General features: G+C 52.2%; 1 protein-coding gene across 2 annotated transcripts; it reads right to left on the minus strand.

The window, feature by feature from the left end:
- Cntn2 (contactin 2) lies at positions 1 to 27,414 on the minus strand. 2 transcript variants are annotated; one of them, XM_076941158.1, is made up of 24 exons: positions 27,187 to 27,414; positions 26,640 to 26,759; positions 18,224 to 18,384; positions 14,144 to 14,288; positions 13,854 to 14,029; positions 13,573 to 13,668; positions 12,956 to 13,165; positions 12,610 to 12,709; positions 11,429 to 11,604; positions 10,898 to 11,034; positions 10,401 to 10,530; positions 8,695 to 8,845; positions 8,461 to 8,588; positions 8,034 to 8,209; positions 7,431 to 7,551; positions 6,825 to 6,983; positions 6,211 to 6,360; positions 4,023 to 4,093; positions 3,500 to 3,734; positions 3,136 to 3,248; positions 2,122 to 2,308; positions 1,743 to 1,855; positions 1,237 to 1,405; positions 448 to 839 (listed from the first exon to the last, which is right to left on the minus strand). In XM_076941158.1, exons 3-24 carry the CDS (start codon positions 18,297 to 18,299, stop codon positions 736 to 738), a joined length of 3,123 nt encoding a protein of 1,040 aa, XP_076797273.1. In that variant the 5' UTR covers positions 18,300 to 18,384; positions 26,640 to 26,759; positions 27,187 to 27,414; the 3' UTR covers positions 448 to 735. The 2 variants fall into 2 exon arrangements, with proteins under 2 accessions (XP_034369316.1, XP_076797273.1); XM_034513425.2 differs by lacking the exon at positions 26,640 to 26,759 and having other exon boundaries at positions 1 to 839; positions 27,187 to 27,412.

Consider the following 27,414-nt stretch of genomic DNA (forward strand, 5'->3'; position numbering starts at 1 on the left):
CTCGAGACAAGCCCTTTAGTCACATAGCCACCTGAAGTGGCCCTGTCACTCCGTCATTCCATCTGGAGCATGACAGGGTTGGGTTGGCAGTGCTGGCTGAGAGGGCAGTGCCACCAGGATGGTGAATGGACCTTAGGCTGGTGCCCCTTTCCATTAGATGTTGCAGCCTCTCAACCCTCTTGAACTCCTATCCCCAGTAACCCAGGGCCTTGTTCTTGGCCACTGAAGCCAGGGAGCCATGGAAGACCATGTCGGGACCAACTGTGGTGCTTCTCCAGTGAGGACGAGAAGAGGTCCCTTGGCTTCATAGAGGGCATCCCACTGCTGCCCATGTTCCTGCTGGGCCTGGGACTCTGATCTCAGATGGCAGTGCCCAATTGTGGCCCCAAAGGGCCATCTGCTTGATCTGAAGATGTATATTAAATACCTTCTATCCAAAGGTCTGTTCCTTCTGTCCAGAACCCCAAGGGGTCCAGGTATTAAGCCTATTATTATCATGGAAGTCACTGCCCAGTGCATCTTGATTTAAAGAAAAATTCCTTGCATGGTTCTATCCTGTGGCAGAATAGAAATATCCTACCTCCTACATAAAGGGGTACTGTTGGGAGTAGGTGTCTAAGCCAACCACTCTCAGGCACAGTGTTGGACCACCTTGGTGTTGGAGGGGGGGCTGCAGCCAGCCTCTGTGTCTGTTAGGGTGGGTATCCAGCTTGGGTGTGGCAGGCAGTGTTGAGATCAGAGCTTCTGGCAGCCAGTGAGCATCAATATCACCATGCAGGAGAACATGGAGCCAGGGTGGGTAGCGCGGACGGCTGCACTCTCCACCATCATGCTTGTGCCTGAAACCAGCAGCAAAAATTGTGTGTGTGAGTGAGCCTCCCAGCCCTGCCCTTACAAAAGAACCCAGAAGGCCTCTGGAGGAAAGTCATCCGGAGGCCTTAAGAACTGAAGACTAGTGGTGTTCTTGGCTTTTACCGAGCCTTTGCTCTTAGTCTCCAGTCCCTTGCATTCAATAAAAGAGATACACGCCCTCCTTACCTGGGGGTGGCTCTAGGGTGTGTGTGTGGGGGGGGCAGGGGACAGTGGCATGGGTACTATTCATTGCCTGTCTTTTCCTTTCTCCTTATGGGGGGCGTCTAGGTTAGAGTTGGCTCTTGGGGACAATCCCTTGATCAGTGTCTGGTGGACCAATACTGCTGAGGGATTAGGCAGAAGGGGGAAAGGGAAGGACAGTACCTCCATTTCTCACAATGTGGACTTCTGCTGGGATCCCATCCCCTCCAGGCCCTGTGGTTCGAATCTGTACCAGAGCATGGCCAATGTCTTCAGGTACTGGTATTTCTATCCAGTTCTTGCTGGTGAGGTGGAGCGTAGGAGTTGGGTGCAAGTCATTCTGATACAGCATCTGTGGGATAGAAGTTTCCAGATACAGCCTCCTGGACCCTCAAGGGGTCCTTCTTGCTTCCTTCAGTTTCTCGTTGGCCAAGCTTCTCACTGGTGGGAGGTAAGTGTGCAAGTACTAAGCTGTCTTTCCAGACCCCCCAGCCCATCCCTGACCTGACCTTCATGCAGCCGTACCACGAACCTGTTTTTATAGCCTCTACCGTAAACTACCCAGAGTATCTGTCTTCATGTTTCTCCTGGCCCCAGATGCCACACTGCTAGGGATTACAGTTCCCTGTGATCACTGGAAAAATGGGAGCCATTTCTCCTCGTGCCAGGCCTGTGTGTCCCTTTCTCACCTTGTAGCCAGTGACTGTAGATTCATTTCGGAGAGGAACCACAGGGTCCCACTTAAGGCTGAGACTGGAGCTTGAGAAAGTCCAGGAGATGTTGCCAGGAGGTCGCCGTGGCGCTGCCAGGGGAGGAGGGATTGTAGACGCTGCCATATGCTTCCGTGCCATGGCCACCCTTCCTTTACCACTAGCTAGCCCCTTTCTGGTGCCCACCCAAATGGCAGGAATTCTCAGAATGGTCTGTTGCCATGACAATCCAGAAGATGCCTCAGATGCCATGATCATGTTCAGTAGGTCCTCTAACCTGCTTCTGCCTAGTGCTGACCATGTGACAGGAATAGTCCCTACCCCGTGGCACATGCCCTTCTTCATCCCTGGTACTCACGGGGCTTCATGGTCATGGCATCGGCTGAAGGGCTGGCTGGTCCGGTGCCAGCCCGGTTGTAGGCCCTCACAGTTACGTGGTACTTGGTGTTGGGATACAGGCCAGTGACTCGGGCACTGGAGTCTAGCCCTGCCGTCCTCACTCGGTCGGCGGCTGCTTCTTTGTCCCCAACTTTCCAGTAGCGAATCTACGAGGGGTGGGCAGGATATGTTAAAGTGCATGGCAAAGCTTTGGGCTACACAGTCTCCGTGCTCCTCTCCTACTCAGGCTGATTCCATGGTAAACTCTAGTTTGATAACCTGCGCACTAGGTCAGGTGACCCAGAAAGCATGGTCATGTGACTGTGAGTCCCTGCATCTATGACTACTCAGCAGTGTCTACTCCAAGGAAGGTGTCCAGGATATGAGAGGATAGAAGAAGTAGGTCGCTAGTGGGGAGATGAGCAGAGGTGAGAAAGGCCCAGGCTATTGTAATCTTCAAGCTCCCCGACCCCCATCACTTAGACCATGCCCAGCAAGCTCATTCTAGTACCAGCAGAGTACCAGGGTCTACTGCAAACATGTGGCTGCCTCTGCCTCCTATACTTCAGACCCCCGGATGCCGACTCTCAATGTAATGTTCATCTCATTCACTTAGGTGCTATCCTGGAGCATTTACTGGGACATGAAACGCATGTGTGTACTTGTGAAGTAGCTCTCTCCTCAGTGCCCAGTAAACACAACTCCAGTCCCCAGTGGAATATCACACCTTACATAGTCTCCAATCAAGGGCTAAGAGTAGAACTAGCTTCTGTCTAACATTGTGCTGAAATCAGGAGCCAACCCTGGGAGGCACAGCCTGATGTCAGGTGCTCTCTCTGATAATATTGGGCCTGGGCTTTTCCTTCTTCCTTTTCTCTTGATCTTCTCACTGAGGAATTAGTGATCCCGGGAGGAGTGACTAGTGAGCTGTCAGATGTTCCCCTATTCTGGAAAGCCTAGCTCCTGCCTCTTTTCGGCCCCAGTTGGTGCTCACCTCATAACCCAGGAGAATGCCGTTCATGTCTTGTAGCACAGGCTCCCAGCTCACGTTCATCTCTGAGGATGAGGATCCCTTGGCCCAGACCTTGGCAGGGGCCACCTTGGGCTCTAGGGACCAATAAAGAATGGGCATATGTTGACGAGACACCTCTGTATCCCACAGAGTGACTGGCCCTGACTAGGAATGTATCTGATTAGGATTTGGGGGGAATCCCAGGGCCCTAGATGAAGCTCAGTGCTCAGGATGAAGCCCAGGGGACACCAAGTGCACTCCAGGCTTGCTTTTCCTCCCACACATCCCCTCTCCTTCCCTGCGCCAGGGAGTCAAGGAGGGCCGGGCCCCAGGCCCTACAGCCCACCTTCCTCTGCTGAGTACACTATCGCAGTGAGGCTCTCGGGCCCATCCCCCCGGCGGTTGTAGCTTCGGATCTTGACCTCAAAAGGTGTGTAAGGATGGATGCTGTCATTGCTGTAGACGAAGTATTGGGCATCAGCGCCAGGCACCCGGGCGGTCTGCCAACTGGAGCTGCCTTGCCTGCGGAAGGACAGCAGGTAGCCGAAGCCGTCTCCATTCTGGTACTCCCGTGACATGGGCTGAGGGCAAGAGCATGGCATGGGCCAGGGGTCGTGGGTATGTGTCCCCACCTATTCATCTGGCTCCACCCATTCTTCACCCAGAGGAGTGGCCCTGGGAGACCTGTGCCTCCTCAAAGGATTCGTGAGAGATGCATGGGGGGGTGGGGTTGGGGGTGGGGGGGAAGCTGCTGGCCTCCAAATAAGACTTCAGCAGTCCTCTCTGTGCTGCCACTGTGACAGGAGGGAAAGGGGCACGACTCCTGAGAGGCAAGACACCGGTCTGCTTCTCTGTCCCTGCCCACTTACAGTCCAGCTGATGGTGAGCTCTCCAGGGGCTCCTCCCCCTCCACTGAGTCCTGATGGTGCCACTGAAGGGACTGTAAAGGCCAAGGAACACAAATGTGTCACATTAGTAGGCAGAAAGTGTGTATGGGGGTGGGGATCCCCCAGCCTGTGCCTGGAGATCATCTTAGGTGGGGTGTCCTAATTTATCTTCCCATAGTCCTTCTGTGCATGAGTGCAGAGCCACACCAGCATGGGAACTATTCCCATCTTTGCTGTACTTCCTCTGGCTAGTGACTTAACTTTTCTGGGCCCTGAGTATACATACTCTCTATATGGTGATGATAATGTCTCTGTCAAAGTGAAAGTAGAGGAATTTAAATGAGAGGCCAGGCAACATGGAATGGCTATGCTGTTGGCTTTAGCTAAACCAGAGACCAATCCCAGTTTGCTTCAGCTTATGGGAATAGAGAACTTTGAATGGCAGTTAATACAAACAACAACAAACAACAAAACAACCAATTTTGTATTCCAAAGCATTTTACTGATTCATTCTCTCTCTCTCTCTCTCCCCCCCCCCAATAGATTTAATCTCTCTGTCTTTAGTATTAAACAAGACTGATAGACACAAAGATGACTTCCGTCAGCTCACAGAAGGCCAGGGTAAGACAGAAAGCCCGAGGTCCAGGGCAGTTAGCAACTTGTCCAAAGTTCCCACAGCTAACACATGGCCCAGCTAGAGCATGATCTCTGCTCTGATGACATTAAAGATCCTCGCTGTCCCTTTACACTGTGCTTGTCTGTGCTCAGCAGTTTCTGAGATGCCAGAATCAAAGAGACCCCATTCCCTACCACAGATCCCTAAGAAGCCCAGTCAAAAACCATGCCTCCTGTCGGGCGGTGGTGGCGCACGCCTTTAATCCCAGTACTTGGGAGGCAGAGGCACGCGGATTTCTGAGTTCAAGGCCAGCCTGGTCTACAGAGTGAGTGCCAGGATAGCCAGGACTACACAGAGAAACCCTGTCTTGAAAGAAACCAAAACAAAACAAACAAAAAAACCAAAACATGCCTCCTGGAACTTCCTACTTGAGATGGATGCCAGATTAAAATGTTGAGTGACTCCAGAGTCAGTCTGGAGCAGGTAGGGGAATGTATTTAAGAGAGACATGGAGGTAGACCCTCCACCACACACAAGCACAGGGCTGGCTGGATAGAAGGAGGATCCAGCCCACGATGCTGTTGTGTGATCCCAGGCCCTCCGCTGGCAATGGGCAGAGCATAGCAGGTGCCTCTGGGCAGGTGAAGGCTGTGCCTGTGCCCTTCCTGGTTCTCTCTTCACACTCTCCCCTGGCTCTGACAAATGTGTGCTTTCACTGAGGATCACAGGCATGCTGTTATCCCTTCAGCTCTTCAGATACCAGGGAAATAGGGCCTGGAGTCTGGCTGCCTCTCTAGCCCCCTGCACAGCGCATACGTGTACACAGCCACTCGAGTGTACACATGCACACAGACACCTTCTTCATTAGCTGATCTCTGCAGTCTGTGTGCACTTAAAAAAAAAACCGGCTCAAGGTTCTTGTCCTAGGTTCAAGACCAGGCTCTCCTGGTGTGACCCTTTTTTCCTTGCTCAAATCAGCTCTCCTGGTTTTAAATACTTGGCCGAAGACAGTGACTACAGAGCTGCCTGAGGTGTGCTTTTTAGTGAGGGGATCAGGCTGTTTGTCCAAGAAACAGCTTTACCTCTAACTTCTCATCTTTCCCTATGGACTAGGGAGCCCAGGCCTGGTAAGCAGATTGGGGTTTTGTTTCTGCTTTCTCTCTGGGGCTCCCACTGCTGGAGCTTCCCCTCCCCCCTGGAGGTCCTACCACCACCATCACCACTGGAACTCCCTCCCCTCTCTCCGGTTAGAGCTCCCTCTGCTGGGGCTCCCTCTGCTGGGGCTCCCTCTACTGGGGCTCCCCCTGCTGGGGCTCCCCCTGCTGGAGTTCCCTCTGCTGGGGCTCCCTCTACTGGGGCTCCCCCTGCTGGGGCTCCCTCTGCTGGGGCTCCCCCTGCTGGAGCTCCCTCTGCTGGGGCTCCTCCTGCTGGAGCTCTTTACCCCCCAGCTTCCTCTGCTGGGGCTCCCCCCCCCCACTGGAGCTCCCTCTGTTGGGGCTCCCTCTGCTGGGGTTCCCTTTGCAGAGAGTTCTCTTTAGAGCCCCAGACACTCACCTGCTTCCTTAGTGCGGATTCTGCTGGAGGGCCCGCTGGGCTCCCCAGTGCCCAAGATGTTGCTAGCCGAAACCCGAAACTCATAGTCCATCCAAGGCATGAGACCCAGCACCTGCGCAGTCTCGGCATTGCCCTCGATATTCACAGGATCTGCAAGGTCCCAGGCAGTCAGTGGCTAGTGTCCATTTATGATGAGGGCAGGGTCTGGGCCCACGGGACCTTTTATGTTCTGCCCTCACTGTATGTGTGGTCCTACTGTACGCTAAGCCCTCGACTACTCTTTGACTGAAAAGCTAGTGAGCTCTGATGCCACAGGGCCTTTGCCAATGCTGTGCGCCCCCCACTCCACACATGTTGAGCATGATGGCATTCTTTGGCAACAATCCTTCAAAGGCTTCAAGGGCACAGAAAAGCTGCCGCCTCCAGCCCTCCCTCCTAACCATCCTGGCTATGAAGGCTTCCCTGCCTGCCTAGGTGCCCCCTGGAGGTAAGAGAACAAAACTTAATTCTCTTTGAAGCCTTAGGTTCAGCCCTTGACCCTCTGACCCCTGTCTTCTGCTGTGCACACAGTGAGGGCTTTATTAATCCGGATCCACATGGTGCCTCATACTTACTGGTCCGAACCTGCTTCCATTTCCCTGAGGGTGGAGTCCGAGCTTGCAGCGTGTACTTGGCAATGGGGCTGTGGTTGTCAAAGCCACGACTCCAGCTAAGCTGAACAGTGGTGTCTCCGATGTCTCTCACCACCACACCCCCTGGGGGGCCAGGGGGACCTGTACCAAGCCGCAGAGCACACTGAGTCAGAAGTGGGCAGCTCCCAGTTTGATTCAGTTTTAGCTAGACTCAGCTTGGCTGACTCAATATCTAGACAGGACATCAGAGGGCAGGAGAGACTGGGTGAGTGGCCAGAGGATGGGGACAGAGGAGAAAGGTGGGGAGCGAAGCGTCTCAGACCTGGAGGCTCACAGATGCTGTCCACAGAGGGATGTACAGGTTTTCCCTGCACTGAACCTGGAACTCCTGGAGTGTTTGGGGGTACATCCTCTTTCTTGAGTATGGGTTTGAAAGAAACTCATTTAGGACCCATAAAGAACTACTTGGGCACTAAGCAGATGTGTCTATCTCTTTGGTTTCTGTCAGCTTTCAGAGAGGGAAGAGAGATGGGGAGGGTCAGGAAACCTAGAACCTCTCTGAGAACTGGGGTGGCTGACTCCCATTACCTCGGACCAGGACTGTGGCCTCCTTGGATGCACCATCCACCACTGTCTGGGCCATGCATGTGTACTTCCCTCCATGGCGTAGCTGGGCATTTAGAATAGTCAAGTCTCCAATGGTCTCTTTCTGCACATAGGGAACAGCAAGGTATGATGAGTCAGGAGGAAGCCCTGACTAGTATAATAGGCCACAAGATAAAATGGAGCCTGGATTCCCTGGCTGCATGGCATCCATGTCCTCTGTGCCTCAGTGTTCCTATCTGTTCAATGGGAAGAATGAGCTACTTGGTACCACTGAACATCAAAGTGTGTCACAGAAGACAGTCTTCATGAGCCAAGTTAATGATGGCATGTGTACTGGGGGAGAGGGACAGTAGCAGAGAGACTCTCCTGGGGCACTTGGGGTGCTAAAGCTTGATTCTAACTTAGAAGGGTAGTCCTTGGGTGGATGCAGGAAAGGTAACTGTGGGTCCTAGGATGAGCTTTCTCGGCATGGCCTTGGGAGTTAGGGGAAACTTTGAAGAGCCTGAAGATGGTAATGGCTGGGGCCAATCTCAGGTTGCCTGTCTTATCTGGAAGGAGGGAGAACTCTGAGGCCTCAGGCCTTACCACACTGGCTCTCCGGTAGTGACCCCCAGGCTTATCAAAGTCAATAGGGAAATCATCCAGGGTCCAGGTGAACGTGAGCTCCATAGTGGGGTCGTGTGAGGCGTGACACTGTAGGGTCAGGTTGTCACCCACATTGATGTCAGCACTCGAAGGAGCGAGAGTGATCTTGGTCGCATCTACAAAGCAAAACAGCAACAACAAAGCTCTGTGATGGGAAAAATCCCAGGAAGGAGAGAGGCTCTGGCCTGTGCCCCACGAAGAGATGCATATTCATCAGCAACCAGATTCTGGAGGCTGGCCAGGGTGGTCCCAAGAGAAACTGAGTTCTGAGGTATCCTTGAAAGCAGGACAGGGAGCCAAGAGCAGATGGTTGGCAGAACAGCATCCCGGTAGCTGACCACAGGTCTGGACAGACCACAGTCCTTACCACGCACAGACAAGATCCCGGTACTGTTGGCTTTGCCCATGAAATTCTCAGCAAAGCAGGTGTATTTGCCTTCATCTGATCGACTGATGTTTCTGATAATCAAGGTGCCATCCAAAGTGACAGTCACTCTGCAGCAAGGACAGAAAAGATCTAGTCAACTCAGGGACACACCATGGCCATTGGAAGGGCACTGGCCTCCAAGAAGCCATCTCAGCGGCGGCACACAGAACCTACCTGGTACTGTTCCCCAAGATCTCAGTACCCTTGCTCCAAAGTATTGTCGCTTTTGGAGCTGCACGCGGCTGGCACGGGATATTGACCTCTCCCCCTCGGGCTGCAGGGATCAGCCGCCTCACAGGGTTCTGCCTGAAGTCTGGGGCCAGAGCTGCAGGAGAGGTGGTACTCAGACACTCACCCTCGAGATATCCACCTGTCCACCTCAATTAAGATGTCATCTGCCTATGTGCTAAGCGTCTGGCTGGAGACCAACTTCTCAAGTGGCAGCAACATCTTTAGAACTCAAGTCTACCCCTGTATCATCACATCCGGCTCCACTCGTCCCTCACACACGCTCCAACCATCTATCTTGCTTTCAATCCCCCCCCCCTTTTTTTTTTCTTTTAAAGATTTGTTTATGTGTGTGGGTGTTTGGCCTGCAGGTATGTCTGTGGACCACCTGCATGCAGTGCCCGAGGAGGCCAGAAGAGGGCGTATGATTCTCTGGAACTGGAATCACATGTAATTATGAGCCACCCTGTACTGGGAACAGAACTTCAATCCTCTCTGCAAGAGCAGCCAGTGCTCTTAACTGGTGAGTCGTCTCTTCGCCGCCACGCCCCTCAGCTTTTCTTTTAACCCTCTGAAGTTGCCAGGTTTTCCTGCTTTAGCATTGTTGCGTCTGCAAACATAATATTACCTGAAACTTCTCCAGATCTTTACAAGACTGTCTCCTTCAGGTCACAGCTCAAATGTGACTTCCTCAGAAAGTCTTTGCTGGCCACCCCCATCTTACTGGCTCACCTCGGTACCACTGCTGTACTGGTTTTTCTTATACCATATTTTTAGGGTTATTTGAAATGAACTTTGTCTTACTTTGTTCCTCTCCCTCTATTCTTATACAGTACTTTAAGTACTTAAGTACTTTTGTATTCACTCCTCAGGAGACGTTGAGAACGTATTGGTTGAATAACTGAATGAAAGACTGAGTCTTGGGGTCGGGGAGATGGCTCAGTGGGTCAGAGCACGGACTGCTCTTGCAGAGGACCTGAGTTTCATTTCCAGTGCCCAATGCTGGCTCACAACCATCTGTAACTCCAGTTTCAGGAGAATCAACACTTTCTTCTGACTTCTATAACATGGGATACACATACAAATACAGGCATTCATATAACTAAAATTAAAAAAAATACAGAGAGTAAGTCTTTGTTGAGTCTTGTTAAGCTTAATAAAGGCTTCTAATGTTCATCTTACAGCAGAGAAAACATGCCTCATAAGCTCGAGTGGCTGGTGCTGCTTGTCCCTGTCCTTATCCTTGTCCCTGTCAAATGCCAAGCCTGTCATCACAGTTCACCCTTTGAATGTCACTTCCCCTCAAAACGGTGTTCAGGGACAGGATGAAGCATTTTTTTAAAATAGGGAAACTGAGGCATAGAATCAGGCAACTTGCCACAGGCCACAGAGCTGAAGGAGCTAGTTAACAGCGATCAGATTTTTTTTCACTGCAGCCAGTGTTGGCTTTATTCAGACACATCTTCGGAGCACTCTCAGTCTCATGTCTCGAAACAGGTGCTACCCAGGGGCCATTGAAAAACAAAAGAGAACGTATATGTGTATGTTAGCACACGTGCGTGCAAGCGGGTGTTTGGAGAAGCAAAAGCTCAGACACAGCCAGACACAACCTTCATGCTCCAGGGCTGTCCCCTGCCTCCTGGACCCTTTACCTTGGACAGCCAGCTCAGCACTGGCATAGATGGTGCCATGCTTGTTTTCTGCCACACACTGGTACATGCCAGAGTCCTCCAGGCTCAGCTTAGAGAATTGCAGGTCCCCAGCCAAGACCTCCACCCGGTTCTGTGCAGGAGAGCCAAGGCAGAGCAGGGAGATCAAGACCATTGCAGGACAGAAAGGGGCCCAGGGGTGGTTGTGGTGTGGTGCAGAGGCGGGAGCTAACATCCCTCAGAATGAAGGGTGATAAATATAGGTCTGCTTTAGGGCTGCCTGGTACTTTAGGTCTCCTGGAGGCTGGATTTAGGATTGCATCCCTGGTTGATGGTGCTATTCCAGATCTCTATGATGTTATACAGCTGATTCACCTGCGGCCATGTGTCTCTCCATGAGAAGAAGCACCAGAACTTCCCAAGACCCTTGGCTGGCCCAGGGTAAAAGGGCCAGGCAGCAGAAGAGGGTAGTCATGTGGGAGAAAACTCTGCTTTCCTACCTGGGAGGCCAGAGGCTCCCCGTTTCTCAGCCAGCGCACCATGGGCCGGGGTTTGCCTGCTGCTGCACAGCCCCAACGTAAGTTGGAGCCAATGTCGGCTTCTGTGTCCGAGATCACCTTTAGCCACTCAGGCTGAGCTGTGGAGGAGAGAGAGAGAGAGAGAGAGAGAGAGAGAGAGAGAGAGAGAGAGAGAGAGAGAGAGAGAGAGAGAGAGAGAGAGAGAAATGGGGAATTATAAGGCTGCAGTATTTGTAAATGACAGTAGAGGGCGCTGTTGGTATTCCGGGCTGGAGAGGACAAAGAAATGGCAGGGAAGCTGGCACTCTATGGTTGTGCCAGAGGCTGCTTTTAGCAACTGAATCTTTTGAAAGACATGTGTGCTTTTTGTATGCCCCTGCTGAGCTCTGAGATGACCTCTCCAATTATGCTTAGTCCTGGCAAGGGTCAGAAGGCTCATGCAAGAGGCCTCCCAGTCTCTTGGATTTTCATGCTGTTTCCTCGGGGAAGAGGGAGGTGTCTCCAGCTCTGTACCTTGAACAATGATGCGTCCCTGGACAGTGTCACGGCCCTTGGAGTTCTCTGCCTCACATTCATAGGTACCCTCATCTTCAAAGCTCACGCTGGGGATCTGCAGGGTGGGCTCTGCTGTGGCCCACTGAGGGGACAAGGAACCGTCCACTTTGCGCCACTTGATCCTGGGAACAGGGCTGACGGGGGGGGGGGGGGGGGGGGGGGGGGGGGGGGGGGGAGAAAAAGCCAGAGGGGATGAGCTGAGCTAAGCACGTTCCTTATGTGTGCACAGAGCCTATGCTCACACTCGCAGGCCCTCCTGAAGCACTGGACAAGGTGAAGCGGACTCCTGTTTGGGAGGGGACAGACAGGAAGAGGGCACAAACAAGACTAGGAACATAGGCCTTTACAGGTCCTTTACAGGTCCCCTCTACTTTTCCAAGACACTTAAGCTATTAGTGGTTTGTATGTCAAAATGGGCTAGAGAACCATTGGGTCTAGGGGTTAACACATTACCCTTCCAAATGCTTTATACGTTTCCTGGAAGTCCAATAATGTTCCACATAGCAGTAGCCAAGGAACCCTGCTCTAGTGAGGCCTTTTTCAGGGAGAGCAAGAAAGAGAAGCAAGTCTGTCTGTTGTAATTTGTGAAATGCCTAATGTAACATTCATGCCACACCTGTTAAAACGCCAAGCACCGCTCTCAGGGCCTGGTATCCATTGACCCATCTGATCTTTATAACAACCCTACAGGGCAGGCGCTGTTACTGTGACCATCCATGCGCCATAGAGCTGAGCCTGAGATGTTAGGTCGTTTGCCTGAGCTCTCCCAGCCAGCAAGTGTTGAAGTTGAGTTTTGAAGCAGCAGGTTGGGGTCTGCACACTGTTTTTTCTGTGGCTAGCCCTAGGTGCTCCTAAAACTGCCTAGGACTGCCATTTACTGTTGGGAGGACCACGTAACTCTCTCATGCCTATAAAGCCCTCGTGTGTGAGAGTGTGTGTATGTGTGTGTGTGTGTGTGTGTGTGATGTCTCCCTGGCAGAACTTGTTTCATAGATGGTGAGTGATGTCTGTTTTGTGTCCAGGACCCTGTTAGTCTATTAACTTTGTTCTCTCTCATTCTGGGATCCCTCCTGCTCTTGAGGGGCTTTGAAATAAAACCCTGCCTGGGCCCAGGGCACTCTTGTCCCTATGGTACTTACTTCCCAAAGGCAAAGCACTCCAGGGTAACTTGCTGCCCAACCAGTGCATAGGTCTCTGGGGGAAACCGGGCTTTGATACTGGGAGCAAAGAGCCGGGGATCTGGGGAGAGAGACAGGTCATGTGAATCACACACAAAGGACTCCAGGGAGGTGCTTTGCGTTAGGGCCCAGGCCTCCCAAAGTTCACACATCTCCAAACATGCCCTTTCCTGTTGGGGCCTGGGACAAGGGTCTGAGACCTGGCAGCAGGACCCCATATGCTCTGAGCCGCAGTTCTTGGCTTGGTGGGATACCGTTTCCTGAAGCCTACTGACCCTTTCAGCCCCCCATTACCCTGGATCCTGACCTTCAGCAGCCAGGTTGAGCTGTGCGAATTTGCTGAAGACACTCTTGGTGGAGAAGTCCATGTGGCTGGTGGCCAGACAAGAGTAGTTGCCCAGGTCTGAGGCATTGGTGCGGGCGATGTACAGGTTTCCTGTGGTCTGGGACACGAAGTGACGCCCGTCCGTTGGGATGAAGTTGGGGAATTCATTGAGGAGCCAGCGGTAGGACAGACCTAGACAGGAAGGAGTTTGAGAAAACAAGGGGATACTGGGATCACAGGCCAATCTGGGCAGGACCTCAAACATGCTGCAAGCTCTGTCTTCTCATGAGAGCTTGCAGCTCTAAACAGGGGCTGGGGGTGTACAGGGAAGAGATGACTTCATATTCTCTCTCTCTCTCTCTCTCTCTCTCTCTCTCTCTCTCTCTCTCTCTCTTTCTATCTCTCTCTCTCTATCACCCACCCCCTTATGATGCTAGACATTGTAAACACACTCTCAGTCCAGCTAGGAGATTGCAGAACCATTTGAAGTTAAGACTTACCACCTCCTATTCTGTTTTTCCTAACTGTGCTAGCATCCAGAAGTCCTTTCTGGTACAATCCCCCTCCCAGTCTTGTGCTGGCCCAGGATCCACACTTACCTGGGTAGTGGGCAGGTGGGTTACAGGGCAGCATCACCCCCCAGCCCTCGTGGGTTTTCACGGGGTCTCTCTCCTCCTTGGAAAATTCCTGTAGAACTAGAGATGGAAAGCAGGGCTCAGGCAACTGTCTTTAAGCATGCAGCTCCCCAGATCCTCCTCCACAGGGAGGAAGCAGTTTCTAGCGTGCCATTTGTTAGAGGCTGCCACCACCTGTCCTTCCTGGGAACCTTTTCCTGGCCCCATCTACCCACACCCAACATCTTGGATCCCATGGATCTCACAGCCGAAGCGGAGGACAGCTTCCTTGCTGACGACAGTCCCTACTGGATTGGAGGCTAGGCACTGGTAGACACCAGCATCCTGTGCCTTGGTGGGGCTCATGATGACCAGGTTGCCCCCCATCAGCTGGTGACGGGAGCCAGGTTCCAGGTTCATATCTGTGCCGTTCATCTTCCACCTGTAGCAGGGATGAGAGTGGGGATGGGACTTCAGGCCTCAATGGGTAAGGATGATGAAAGGGAGACCTGTATGGCCACCTGGGGCCTCCCCACTCTCATGGCTGGGACCTTACCTATAGGTGGCTGGAGGGCTAGCTCGGGCTCGGCATGCCAGTGTCACCTGATCCTCTGCAGACTCCTCTGGGAATAGCAGGCCAACAGGTTGCTCTTCAAAGATAGGTCCAAAGGTAGCTGAGGTTCCCTGGACAAAACTCCATCCTGCAAACAGTGGATACCACTAAAGCTTCAATGTCTGAGAGAAAATACAACGTCAAGGGCAGGGCTTAGTGGGGATGCATCCTTTCCTGCGTGTCTAGTAGGTGGCCATGGACCACTTGTGGCTATTGAGGGTCTGGAATGTGTCTAAGGAACCAAAATTTAAATTTAATTGAAATGAATTTAAACAGACTGGGCAGGCCCATCAATCTACATGGGCATATTCACTCACCCACCTACAGCCACACAGTAAGCACTTATTGTATACCTGGAACTGGACTGTGAAAATGAATCAGACACATGGTTTCTTTCTTTAAAGGGCTTTGCAGTTCAGGGAAGGAAACAGAACAGACAGTACAAGGTGCCATGTCTCAGAGTGCTTTAGAGACAAGATTCAGTGAGACTCCCAGGAAACCTCACACAGCTGAGACACATGAGAAGTCACCGGCAGGAAACAGGGGTAAAGGGTGTTATATGCTCCTGGAGTCCAGTGCTCTCCTAGGGCAGTGTAGTCCAGTGAAGAGTGCTCACTGGGGGGCTGGGCTGGGTCTCCTACTAGCTACATTACCTTGGGCAAGCTATAGCCCTTCCTCCCCCATATACTGATTTGATGTTTTCCTATGAAAAGAGTAGACATTCACTCCCAGGTCCATAACAGGGTCTAACAGTAGAAAAAAAGGGAGGGCCTGGCACAGGATGCAAACTCAGCAACTGGCTGTTAGACCTAACTGGGGACAGGGTGTGGAGGATGGCTGGATGTTGGCTGTGTTAGCAGGTTGGATGGTGGCAGTTTTGTGAACTGTGTCCCGTCTCAGGAAAGAAAGGCCCAATGGTCATATGGCCAATCTGTGTCAGGCAGGTGATGTTACCTAGTAAATGGGTTTCACACTTATCCTTCCCAGCCCTGTCTCAGCCATGGTCTTGCTTTCCACACACCATTGTCCTGTCTCACCAGCACAGGGTCAGCAGGCAGGGGACCGGACAATATTTCACACTCACATAGGCACAGTGGGGACTCTGCCATTTTGGGATCAGGTGGGAGCCAGGTTCCCTAATTGGCTCCAATCTCTCCTGCAGCTGATTTCAGACCTTCCTTGTTGAGTGGGGGATGGGAGGAGGGAACTCCATTAACCAATTAGTGCCTTCTTTCTGGGCACATCCAGCTGCCAGCCCTCTTCCGAGTGAGCGTGGTCCCTCTGCTGCAGCTGAGGGCCAGCTCTGGCCTCTTGGGAGTTGGGGCATCTGCTAAGCAGCCTTCTGAATGGGGAATGAGCTAGGAGGCAGGACTTTCAGAATGGTCTGCCTAGGGCTTCCCTTGAGTCCTGCTTGTGTCGTCTGCTCCTCCCCCCTTCCCCTAGTTGCTTGTCAGTCTTCCTTACTGCTGCCTGGGGCCTCAGAGGTAGTGTCTGACAGCAACTGCATCATCTCCCCCTGGAAAGCCCAGCTTAATCCGGAGTTAATGATGATGGTGGAGGTAGGGACTCTGTCCCAGCTGGGACCACCTGGAGAGCGGGGATGAAGGGAGGATGGAAGGGAGGAGGAGGAGGGATGGAGAGGCTGCTGGGAACAACCTTGTACAATAGCAGCTTCCAGGAACTCAGTCTGGGTAGTGGGAGGTGGCAGAGTGGGGCCCAGGCACACTGGTGCTTTAAGATTAAGATTGTCTTTCTTCTTGAAAGAAAGCTTTTTCTTCAACACTCAGCCATGTGCACACCCTCACACTCACCCCAATGTCCACACGCGCACACCTTCATGTCCCACCTGAACATCTCACAATGTTCTCATATCACACATATGTTCATATACAGATGTCTCTCTAAGCCAATCAAATGGCCAGATATGCATCTGCACACACTTTTTATACTAGGCAGGCCCAGCTGCCAAAAGCCCCGCCTGCTCATTCCATGTGTATGTGCTCACAAGTAGCTCTACTCATTGATAATAATTAAGTCACGATAAGAATGGCGCTGTTGATCCGTTTGCTTATACTGCTGCCTGATAACACACTCCAAATTCTTTCTCAAAGTGCTCTAAGAAGCGAGGTGTTTCTTACCTCTCCAACATAAAATCTGACCCTTAGAAAAGTTTAATAACTTTCTGCACCTCAAAGCAAAGGAGAAGATCCGCCCTCGTCCGGCCTTACCTTGCAGCCGACATTGCCAACCACAGTGGCTATGATTTCTGACTTCAGGTTTTTGGGACCATCTGAGGCCCTGGCTCTACCTCAGAGGCCTAAAATCAGAAGTTCTGGGAATGAAACCTAGAAATCTGGGGTGTAAAAAAAAAATGCTTCTGAAAGGAGCTGTAGCTGAGAGCATCGAGGTCCAAGCTGTGCCACACTCACACACGCACCCCTCAGCATCTATCTGGTCCACAGACTGCCTCACACAGCCCACACTACTCCTTAGCTACAGACAGACCTGTCCATGCTGCCATACATACAGGTGAGCACATATGGGCACACACACTCACGGGCAAAGGCAGCCTTCTCTGTGGCCCCTCCCCCAAACGCCCTCATTCTTTGCCCAGTTCCTCTTTTCCACAGAAAAGACAAGAGACATTGCAGTGGGATAAAGAAGCCAGAGAGATGCTAGGTGAGGGAAGATGCTGTGTCTCTCCTTGCTCTGGGATGTGAATGGCCCAGAGATCTAGTCTAGGATCAGGTGAGGCAGCCAAGAGCAGGGAAGCACTTTCCAAGTCTCAGTAGGGAGCAGATCTAGAATCGGGTCACACTGGGAGATGGCAGCCCAGGTCCTGGCTCTGGGCCTTTGGCAATTACCTTCTGACCCATCTGGGTTAGCATTCCCTGAGGGGTGCTCACACCTCTTGCTTCCAAAAGGAGTTGCCTCCAAGAGAGAGTTGCTGAGGACCCTCTCCTCTGGCCTCTCTCAATGGGAGTCAAGAGCAGGAAGTGGATGCCAGAGGAGATGGAGGCAGGAGGAAGGGTGTCTAGAGTCATCCTCATCCTCTCTCCCCACAGTAGACAGATACAGTATCTCGTTCTGAGCAGTCAGAGCCTCCCACCCTCCTCCAGTCTGGTGGAGACAGCCAGGACCAAGGTGTGGGAGTTAGAGCCACTTCTCAGCAGCCCCACAAAGGACCATGGGTACAGTGTGGATCAGAGCAACAAGGACCTGGTGAAAGCTTCTGAGCATGCCAGCGGAGAGAGGGTATGGCTGAGTCTTGAAGGGTCATGGGCCTAAACTCCGGGACTGTGGGAAGGGTGCTCCTTCCCCCTTGGAACTCTTTGGGGGAAAAAGAGATTCCTGTTGATTTGAATTTGAGACCTGGGCCCAGCAAAAAGTAGCCTGCTGGCCACTCAGCAGAGAGCCTTGGAGACACCCAGCTCCCGGGTGGGGACTGTCCAGCTCTCTTTGCTCCCTGGCAGCTGCTTCCCGTCTCTGGTCTGAGCATGGAGAGTACGTCTGTCAGCAACCCTGCTCTGCCTTGTCTGGTTGCTCTCTGCCCTACCCATCCCGGTTCCCTCAAGGAAGCCCTAGGCATTCTATGGGGGTAGCTGCTGTTCCCTTGGGTCCAGGATCCTGGAGCATTCTTTAGGGAAAATGTCTGAATATGATGGATATGTCCCATAGAGCACTTGACAAGTGGCAAGTACAGTTGAAGGTATTACTTTCACGTGACTCACAAGTTAGCTCAGGGGCCACACTTGGCAATGCCTACAACACTGTGCGGTGAAGTTCTAGAGGCCTCGTCTCCAACGGATAGCATGGAGATCTGGCTGTGCCACACCGCGCTGTGAGACACAAGGTAAACCACTCAGCCTCTCTGGGTCATGTTTTTCTTCAACATAGTAAAGATTCCTCCCAACTTCAAAGGTAAGGTGGGGAAGAATTTAGCAAGGAAATGGTCTCAGCAGTGAAGAGGAATTGCCATCTGAGTGGCAGTAATGATTTAACCCTATAATCAGCTGCTCTTACCTGGAGAGGAGACCAGGGCCACTGTGGCCAGCACCAGCAGCAGCAAGCTTGTCTTTTTCCTGCCGGGTGTCCCCATGGTGGGTGTCCTAGGCAGAGGCAGAGTCCAGAAGAGAGGAGCGGCAGCCCAGCTCCAGGAGAGTCAACTGGAGACTGAGACACACCTAAGGAGACAGGATGAGGGCGCTGAGCTTCGGTGCCCCTCCCAGCTGCAGGCACATCTGGTGAGGAACTTGCTTTCCTGCCTGGGCTGCCGTGCAAAAGCACTCATCCTCCTCAGGTCCCAGAGGAGGGAGGGGCTTGGCTATTACCATGGAGCTCTTCCAGGGCTGAGTGCCTCCCGGTGCCCCCCTGGGAGTCTGGCTCTGCCTGGGGCCCCTCCCTCCAGCCAGCAGGTGCTGATCAGGAAGTGAAAGAGGAACTAATTGGGAGGCAGGAACCCACCTGCCCACCTGCTTGCAATGGTGATCCCTCTGTGTCAGGAGGAGCCCTGAGAGAATGGGGCCTTTGCCTGGGTGAGGAGCTAAGGACATCTTCCTCTGGTACCTGGGGATCAGGACAGCTCTCTTCCTGCAGCTGCCCTGGTGGGGGCCACTAAGCCCCTCTGGAGCTGCACAGTCTCTGAACCAAGACTGATTTTCTCAAAGTAAGGGAAGGCTCACAACTTAGCTCTGCTCCAGCCTGTGGTGCCTAGGTAAGGCGCCTAGGTGTTTTGAATGGAGTCATGACCTTGGTCCTATCAGCCACAGTCCCACCACGTGGGTTAGTGGTCCAGCAGCTTTCTGTACTGCAAGCTGTAAGGCATTCTCAGAGGAGCCTCTGTCTTATACTGGGATAGCAGAGACTTGGTAAAGTCAGTCTGGGTAGGTCACAGGGAGCGGGAAAGCAGCTGAGGAGATGAAGACTTCATTTGGAGAGGCAAGGGCAGGGATAGGGTCACTTCCATATCTACTTCTCCTGGTGAAGACTTCCTGACTTCTGGGGACAGGGACTCCCAGAAGCTGCCTTGTAGGTTTGGGATAAGCCTGGTCACCACAGCCCATTCCTGCCTCTCAGAGCTGCTGCAGGGTCAGAGCACCTGGCTACAGATTCTAACAGCCCCCCTCCTCCCCACCATCGCAGATTCTAACAGTCTCCCCCCTTCCCCCTGCGCTGTCGATGCCTGCAGAAGGCCCAGGGCAAGGCAGGTTTGTCTCCACTAACTAGCTATGCAGCCTGCTATCTGCATCTGGGTCCTCTGCGAGAGACTGCTCTTTCAAGTCCTTTAACTCTGGTTCTCTGGTTCTTCTTCCTGAGGTGGCAGAGTCAGGACCCCTGACCCATGGGCTGAGAAGGAAGACTGTGGAGACAAATGTGGGCTCAGGATGTGCCTGGACTCCCTCCCACTCCACTCATAGGAAAAGCCCTCTGGCTTCTCCTCCACCTGGGTTCCCACCACCTTTCCTGCTTCCGGCAAACAAAAGGCAAGGGAAAGTGCGCCTGGAGCCTGCTGGTGTGTGTGGTGTGTGTGTGTGTGTCAGAACCAAGAACAGAACCAAGAAGCAGGGGTTAGGGAGCAGAGCAGAAACACTCCCTCCTCGTGTGACACCAGCCTCATATTCTCTGTTTCTTGTCAGGAAGTGTGTCTGGTTGTCAGCCCCTATTTGCTCACCCCAGGTCTTGCTACTCATAGTTCTGTACCAGATTCAAGACATTTGGCATTTCTAGATCTCCTATCATCCGCAGCGCCCCTCTCCCACACCCCAAATCATTTCTCTCTAGGTAAGGTGTCCTCATTGCTGGATAGTGCTGTTCACACCTCACCTGCCTGGAAGCCCCGGAGATATTACCCACCCCAAATACAGAATCCAGCCCTTGATCATCTACAGCTCCTGCCAGTGGAACTGTTTGTCTCCAGTGGAAGAGTGCCAGTCCTCTAAGAGGAGAGGCTGTATAGTCTGTCCGTCTTTAGAGTCCCATACTCAGCACAGTGTCTGCCACATAATGTATGTCGCTTGTGAGTCGCACTCAGTTAATTGGGAACTGTTGTGGCCCTACGCCTCCAGGAGCCAGCGGACACCCACAACACACATGAACACACACGTGCACTCACAATGGCGCTCTCGGTATATAACCTGACCAGGCTGGAAGGAAGGTCTTTGGTACTTTGCAGGGCAGCACAGCAAATGGTATACACGTCCACACACACAAGCACACCAAGGTTTCCAGATTAGCAGGGCATCCAGTCACAGGAAATCTCACGAGTGTACCTCTGGCTGCTGCTGCGCAAATGAGGGGCATTGGCCACAGCACAGGGAGGTGCTGGCTCGGTTTGGAGTCCACCCACCCGAGGATTGCCGAGGAGGCAAGAGTTGGTAATACTGACCTCATCTCTGTTTTTCATAAAGGTTGATTTTATTTTTAACTATGCGTACTTGTGTGGGTATGTGTATGTGAGTGCAGGTGTCACACATGCTGGAAGAGGGTGTCAGACATCCTGGAGCTCGGCACTGGAAACCTAGCGCAGGCCCTCGAAAGACCAGTACACACTCTTAACTACTGCGTTTTCTCTCTGGTCCCCTGACCTCCTCTCTTTACAGCTCCGTGGAGTTAGACAAGTTATCCTCCCTGATGGAGGCTCAGTTTTCCCATCAGCAGAATGAGAGCATGTGAGCATTGCAGAGTGGTTCTGTGGCTACACCTGTACTGGTGATCAAGTGGCTGTGCTGCCTCCAAGCCCTCTGGACCTGTATCCGTTTCCTGTGGAGAGGGAGAGAGAGGATGGCTGTAGATGCCCCTTCTCCTGACTCCCTCTCCTCTGGTTTCCACTTCCTGCTCTTGACTTTCCCAAGAGGCTCCCTGGTTGAGGAACTTGGAAATCATCCCTGGGACTGGGGAATCATCAACTCAAATCTGGGCATGGAGAAGCCGCTCGTCACTTGTTTCTGTCCTCTGCCAGCCAGCCAGGGCTGGAGCTCTCAGTTCCAGCACAATGGCTGGGCTGGGAGGAGCTTGGGCAGTGGGCATTTGTCCTGTACACACCAGAGCAAGGCAGAGATGAAGTCATGTAGTCGTCAAGATTTTGTGTAGTCTTTCTGGCAAGGTCTGTAGATTAGGGATAATCCGATCACACTGCATACATTAAACTTTAATATAGGATTTTTATCATCCACCGGACTGGTCTAAATGCTCTAGGTACTATCTAGGGACCAAGACCACAGAGGAGGCTTTGGAGGAGATGTGTGTGGGATCAGGAAGATATGAGGTTTCTCCTGGGATGAATTGTACATCAATCAACGTGATTAGACACGTTGCTCTCCATCGTCCTGGGTAAACTAGGAAGAGCCCATATATAAGTCTGGAGCAAAGGTTGGAGCTTTCTGCTTTCATGAAGGTGAGGCAGCCAGAATCTACCATGCCTTGCCTTCATTTCCAGAACCATGAGTGCATGCATTTGTGAGCACACATGCAAGTGCTCATGTGTGTGTCTGTGGATATGTGTGTGTGTGTGAGTGCATGTGTGTATATGAGTGCATTTGTGTGTGAGCACATGTGTGTGAGTGTATGTGTGTGAATGCATGTGTGTGTCTGTATGTGTGTCTGTGTATGTATGAGTGCATGTGTGTATATGAGTGCATTTGTGTGTGAGCACATGTGTGTGAGTGTATGTGTGTGAATGCATGTGTGTGTCTGTATGTGTGTCTGTGTATGTATGAGTGCAAGTATGTGAGTGCATGTGTATGAGTGTATGTGTGTATGAGTATGTGCGAAGGCATGTGTGTGGGGGTGCATGTGTATGTCTGTGTGTGGGAGTGCATGTGTGTGTCTGTGTGTATAAGTATGGGTGTGTGAGTGTATGTGTATGTATGTGTGTATGTGTGAGTGCATGTGTGTACATATATGTATATATGTTATGTATGTATGTATATATGTATATACCTTCAACCCATAATCTTTCTGTACCAGACTCTCAAAAGGAATATGCTTCCACATCATCTCCATCACAGTGTCCAGTGACCATGGACCAGGCATTATGCTGAGCACAGGGGAGGCAGTAACTGAGACCCTCCCTTTATGGCACTCCCTGGATGGCTGAGAGCAGCCACGAGATGTGCTTTCAAGTTCAGAGATCAGTCATCTTCCTGCACCATCTGCTCTATGACATGTTTTAGGAGGCCCAGGATGGAGAGGGCCTTTTTTGTCAGAATGAGGCTGGAGTGGAGTTATGCCAGGCCCAGATTGGCCCAGCCATCTCTGAGCCAGCCAAGTCTTGCCCAGGCCAGCTGCCCTGGTACAGGGGTGCAGGCACAGGCTGTCACAGTCGGGCACAGGCTGTCACCATCAAGGGACTGGTTCTGTGAGGTACTAGCACATGGGAGAATAGGCCATTGGAGGTTCAGGGGCACTGGCTGAAGTTTCTAGTCCAGGAAACAAAGGGTGGGAGGAAGGACAGTTTGGAAACAGCTGACTACCAGGTAGACTCCGGCACACGACAGGGTTTCCTGGCTGAGGATCTCTATGTAGAACCAGCTTTAAAAAAATGTACATAGTCCAGCAGGTATTTTGCTGCCTCCTGGGATGTCCGGCTCTCTCCCTAGCTCCTCCCTTCATCAGTCAAGCAGATCAGGGAATTGGAGGGTGTGGTAGTATTATATACAGAGTGGTGGGAAGGGAGCTTGGAGCATGGTATAAGACATAGAGATATCTGGGGTCAACCTTTAAACTATTGCAGGAGCCTCTTGTATGCTCACCTCAGCCTCGGCCTTGTAGCACGTCTCGAGTTTCACAGGGCGGGTTATTGAGCCAGTGAGACCTAGGCTCCCTAGTTGTTACACTCTGAGTCACTGCCTTCAATACTAATCTCTTGTACCTTAGTCTTCTTTAAAATGGGGGAAAAGGGTCACCTCAAGGGATGCTCGTGAGGTCAGAGCCATACCTGGGCCACTGCCGATGCTTGGGAAAGATTAGACCTTATAACTAAGCTCCCCCCAACCCCACCCCATCCCCCAGGACATCTACACACACTGCACCTTTAAGTCAGGAATGCTGACATCGTTTCGTGCTATAACAGCAAAGATACCTGCCACTTAGACTTTTTCCTCACATTCCACAGATTTGACATTCTGAGGTAAACTCCAGACTACGGCAGGACGAGATCCCACTGGCAGACTTGTACCCAACACATTTACAGAATATGGCTTGGGTGTGCCCATGACTCTCTGGATGGTTTTTCTCTCATACACCCAACTCCTGTTGAGGGCAGAGGGAGACTGAGCTCAATACCTGTTCTCTGCTTAGGATCTGGTTCACTATCTGCAGGACCATCAAAGCCCAGGAGGATCTCAGTCACCATAGCTTCCTTGGAGGATGGGGCTCTAAGCAGAGGCATGGAGGATGCTGGGTGCCTAGTATGCCAGGCCAGTCACCATGGTCGGGGGAAGGACCTGAAGGAAAGAGGTATTTGGGGTGTGTGGATGGGATAGACCTACAGCTTCAAGTGAGGGAGGCTGGCAGTCCTCAGAGCATTTCCTCAGCAGGCATGGTTCTTTGTGATTCAGCTCCTGAGGCATCAGTGCTGTTAAGTCTCATGGGGATACTGTGATTCCCAGGCTCAGGAATCTGTCTGAACCTTCAACACTGAGTTGGAGAGTCTGGCTCTTGTTCTGCAGCCTGGAGTCTACAGTGAAGAGAGACTCTTCAGAGTTAAAAGGCCAGACTGTGAGGGGATGTAGATCTTCCTGGGAAGAAGCGTGAGACTAGGGTCTAGTCACCCCACACCATCACCTTCACCCTACCACTCCCTCTCTGTGTGTAATTTGGGGCCATAAGCAAGAGCCTTGGAAAAGGGATCTCACGTTCCACTTTTTTTTTTTTTTTTTTTTTTTGCCATGGTGGGGATTAAACCCAGAACCTCACATGCAAGACAAGCACTCCTCTGCTTCACTACAGCCACAGTCCTTGGAAAGATTCTTTGAGAAAACGGAAGAGCACAAACAGTTGCTACAACTGGTTTCCAAAGGACCAAACTAGGAAGGAGAGGGTCTCATGCACCAGCAGAGCAGTCTTTGCATGCCTGTTCCTTTTACTGGGAAGGGACTCCTTATTTCCAGCCCATGGCCCCAGTTCCCAGATGCCTTACTGCAGGGTGGTGGAGAACAAAACCCTGTGCAGGTGGGGACTTAAAAATCCTGGAGATGGACAGAAATTCAGATGATACAGATCCCTCTGGAGGAGACTCTATGCTTTTGAATCAGGATAGGTGCCTGTAAGCAGGGCAGGGGTTGTCTTCTATAGGTCAGAAGGGGACCATGTGGTTGAGATGGACACTGAGGTATAATCTAGTATGTCCTGGAATGGATAATGCTCAGATTCAAGGCAAGGACATTGTGAATCTTTGCTTTTTGTTGCACTTTGTTTAGTACACAAAGAAACATGGACTCCTTTTGTAGCAAGGACTCATTCAACCACAGAAAGGACTCTTCCAGGAAGATGAAATCACCCCTGCGAATGTTCCAAGTTAGCAACAGTCCTAGAATTTTGGTCTAGATGAGAGGTAGTGGTCCCCCTGAAAGAACTAGAAATGCTAGCATGTGGAAAGATGAAAAGAATGCCATCATTTACCATCTGAAAGAGGATGGCCTGAGGCTGGAAGAAATGTACCTGTCATCCAGCCTAACTTCTGCCTCTGACATGACTTGGACCCAACACTAACCCCAGTTCTGCAGCCATCTTTACAGTCATGTGACTGGAGGTTGCCCTATGGCTCAACTTCCTGCTCAGAAGCATCTTCTATTGTCCAGTGTAAGTCCCTTAGACTCCAGTGGCATATTCTTTGCTCTGGTTCTCCCCTTCATGCTGATAAACCCTGATGCCCTGGTTTCCACTCCGAGTCTCTCAAAGAACATACATACCACCCATATCCATGCTTAGAGACTGGCTTTGAAATATGTTTTCTCACCATCATCTGACTTGAAAAACTTCCTGCCAGAGGGACCTTGGACCCTCCAAGCCCTCTCGAGTGCATGGCTGATAATATCAGCATAGAGGCTGGTTCAGGTGCATCATGCAGTTTATACCCTCCTCAGGAGTGATCTGGAGTCAGTTCAGGGCAGTACATACAGCTGTCTAGGGGATCCAGGGAACTCAAAGAGAATGCACGTGTCTCCACTTAAGCAGTGGCAGGAAGTGGAGGTGTCCAAGCGAAGGGTCACTAGAGACAGTCTGAGGTTGGTCTGAGGGCTGAACCTGAAGAGTACATGCTCTAGGATAGGAGGTGTGAAGGACAGCTTGGCCTGGTGGAGACTGGGGAAGGGAAGAGAGCAGTCCCTTCAGTGGCTCTTCCTCCACAGGCAGCATGCCTCTCTTCCCAAACCCCTCACTTCTTCCGGACAAGGGCAGTGACTTCTGAAGGAGGCGAGTGGGACCTTGAGTGTCTTTGATGCAATTAGTTCAGAAGCCCCTCCCATCTGTTTGTCATCCCCTGACTGTCTCTAAATTAGCCGAGAGATCCCCGTGGGACAGTAGGAAGGACTTTGACCTTGTGTGAGAAACAGAGTGGTTCTGCTTGAGCCTAGAGTTAGCCGCTGGGGCCCCTGGGAGGAGCTGAATGCTCCTGACTCTGAGGCAGCCCTGAAACATGACACCTGTTTTAACCACTGGACCGGTTCCCTGCCCCGCCCCTGGAGCCTCAGCCATACTTGCCCCTCCCACAGGTGGTCTACTCTTTGCTGCCCATGTCATATAGTGATGTAGCTGGTCCCTTTGAGCAGGACCTAGGACAGGTGGTAGATCATTTCAGAAGCTCAGTGGATTCTGGGGCATCTGAATAGAGGTTTTGGGGGAATGCCTGAAATAGCTGCCTAGATGAACTCAGGACCAAGATCTGTGGACAGTTCCTTTTCCTGCCTCCTTGGCAGAAGTGTTCAAACCCACCCTTGTCCAGGACTGGGGTCATTGCATGCACAACCACTCTGTGCTGGTCACACTAGTTACAAACGTACTAGCAACTTTGGCACAATCACCCTGAAAACAGGAAGACAACTCAACTCCCCCTACTTCCCAGGCGTGGGGATGGAGTGGGGTGGGGGGCAGAGCTTCATGATCCAGGCTGCCTGCACAGCCGAGACACTAGTCTATAGGCAAGACTTCATCTTAGCTCCTTGCCCCCGAGTGCTGCAGCCAGTCTTGGAGGTGGTGACAACACTCCCTGGCTGGTGCCACTTCTTCCTGTAGCCCATTACATAAGCTATGGGGCTAGGCAGAGGGGTTACCCCCTCTCTCTCAGAATCCCCTGAAAAGCCAAACTTTGAGCAAATCCTTCCCTCCCACCAGGGAGGCTGAGGGGGAGGGATCTGAGGAGAAGACAAGGTTGAGGAGGGAGGGAGGAGGGGAAAGGAACTGCAGGCTACAATCCAGCCTCACCCTTGGGAATATGACTTGCCTCAGTTTCTCTCCCAAGTTCCAGCTTCTGAACAGCCTTTGCCCAAACTTGTGTTCTGTTCTCACCTCTCTTCAATAGCCTCCCTAGTCCAGCAGAACCAAGACTTCACAAAGAGGTCACCTGGAAAGCAGCCCCCACATGAACTCAGCATTTGGAAACTCAGGTTCAGGTCCATCTAGGGATTTCCAGGGACAGGCTAGAGCCTGGCCCTATAGAGCCCCTGGGTACTGGCTGGGGTCCAGGGCAGGTCCTGGAGCTCCTGCCCTTTTGGCAGGTAGTTGCCACTGCCTGCTCAGATTTCTGGACCCTCCCAGGGACCAGCTTCCTGGACCGGTAAATCAGGCCTTGCAGAATGCCACCCACTTAGACTGTGGGTCGCTACAGTGAGGCTGGGATGAGAGGTCAATCGGGACCCAGCCTGCTGCCTGTCCCTGTCCCCTCCCAAGTTTCAAAGAAGACATTTATAAGGGCTGAGCTGGGAGTCCCTCCTGAAACAGCACCCAGGGAAACCTCTGGACTGGAACAGACAAAAATGATAGGCACCTACCTAGAGTGCGGGAAGGGTGTTGGCTGGGGCAGTGCTGTGGCCGCCTGGTGAGCAGACCCTGCCGCCAGCCTCGGGGCTGCCTGGCCCCGCCGGCCTTAGCCACTGGCTGTCCTGGCGTGGCGGCAGCGGGCGAGGGTGCGAATATGTGTGCGAGCCCCGAGCCACTGCAGCATCTCTGCATCAGGATGCGCTCCTCCCTCTCAGCAGGCTCCGCTCACTGGCTGGCTC

Source organism: Arvicanthis niloticus, chromosome 10, assembly GCF_011762505.2.
Source record: "Arvicanthis niloticus isolate mArvNil1 chromosome 10, mArvNil1.pat.X, whole genome shotgun sequence".
NCBI classification, from domain to species: domain Eukaryota; kingdom Metazoa; phylum Chordata; class Mammalia; order Rodentia; family Muridae; genus Arvicanthis; species Arvicanthis niloticus.

What these genes read in the sequence shown, in the direction of transcription:
- Cntn2 (XM_034513425.2), bottom strand. Translation starts at nt 18,299, where the DNA reads ATGGGGACACCCGGCAGGAAAAAGACAAGCTTGCTGCTGCTGGTGCTG. An exon ending in GGGACGCATCATTGTTCAAG is followed by an intron (nt 11,035 to 11,428) that starts GTACAGAGCTGG and finishes TCTCCTCCACAG; the next exon opens with CTCAGCCTGAGTGGCTAAAG. An exon ending in AGCTCACCATCAGCTGGACT is followed by an intron (nt 3,735 to 4,022) that starts GTAAGTGGGCAG and finishes TCTTGCCCTCAG; the next exon opens with CCCATGTCACGGGAGTACCA.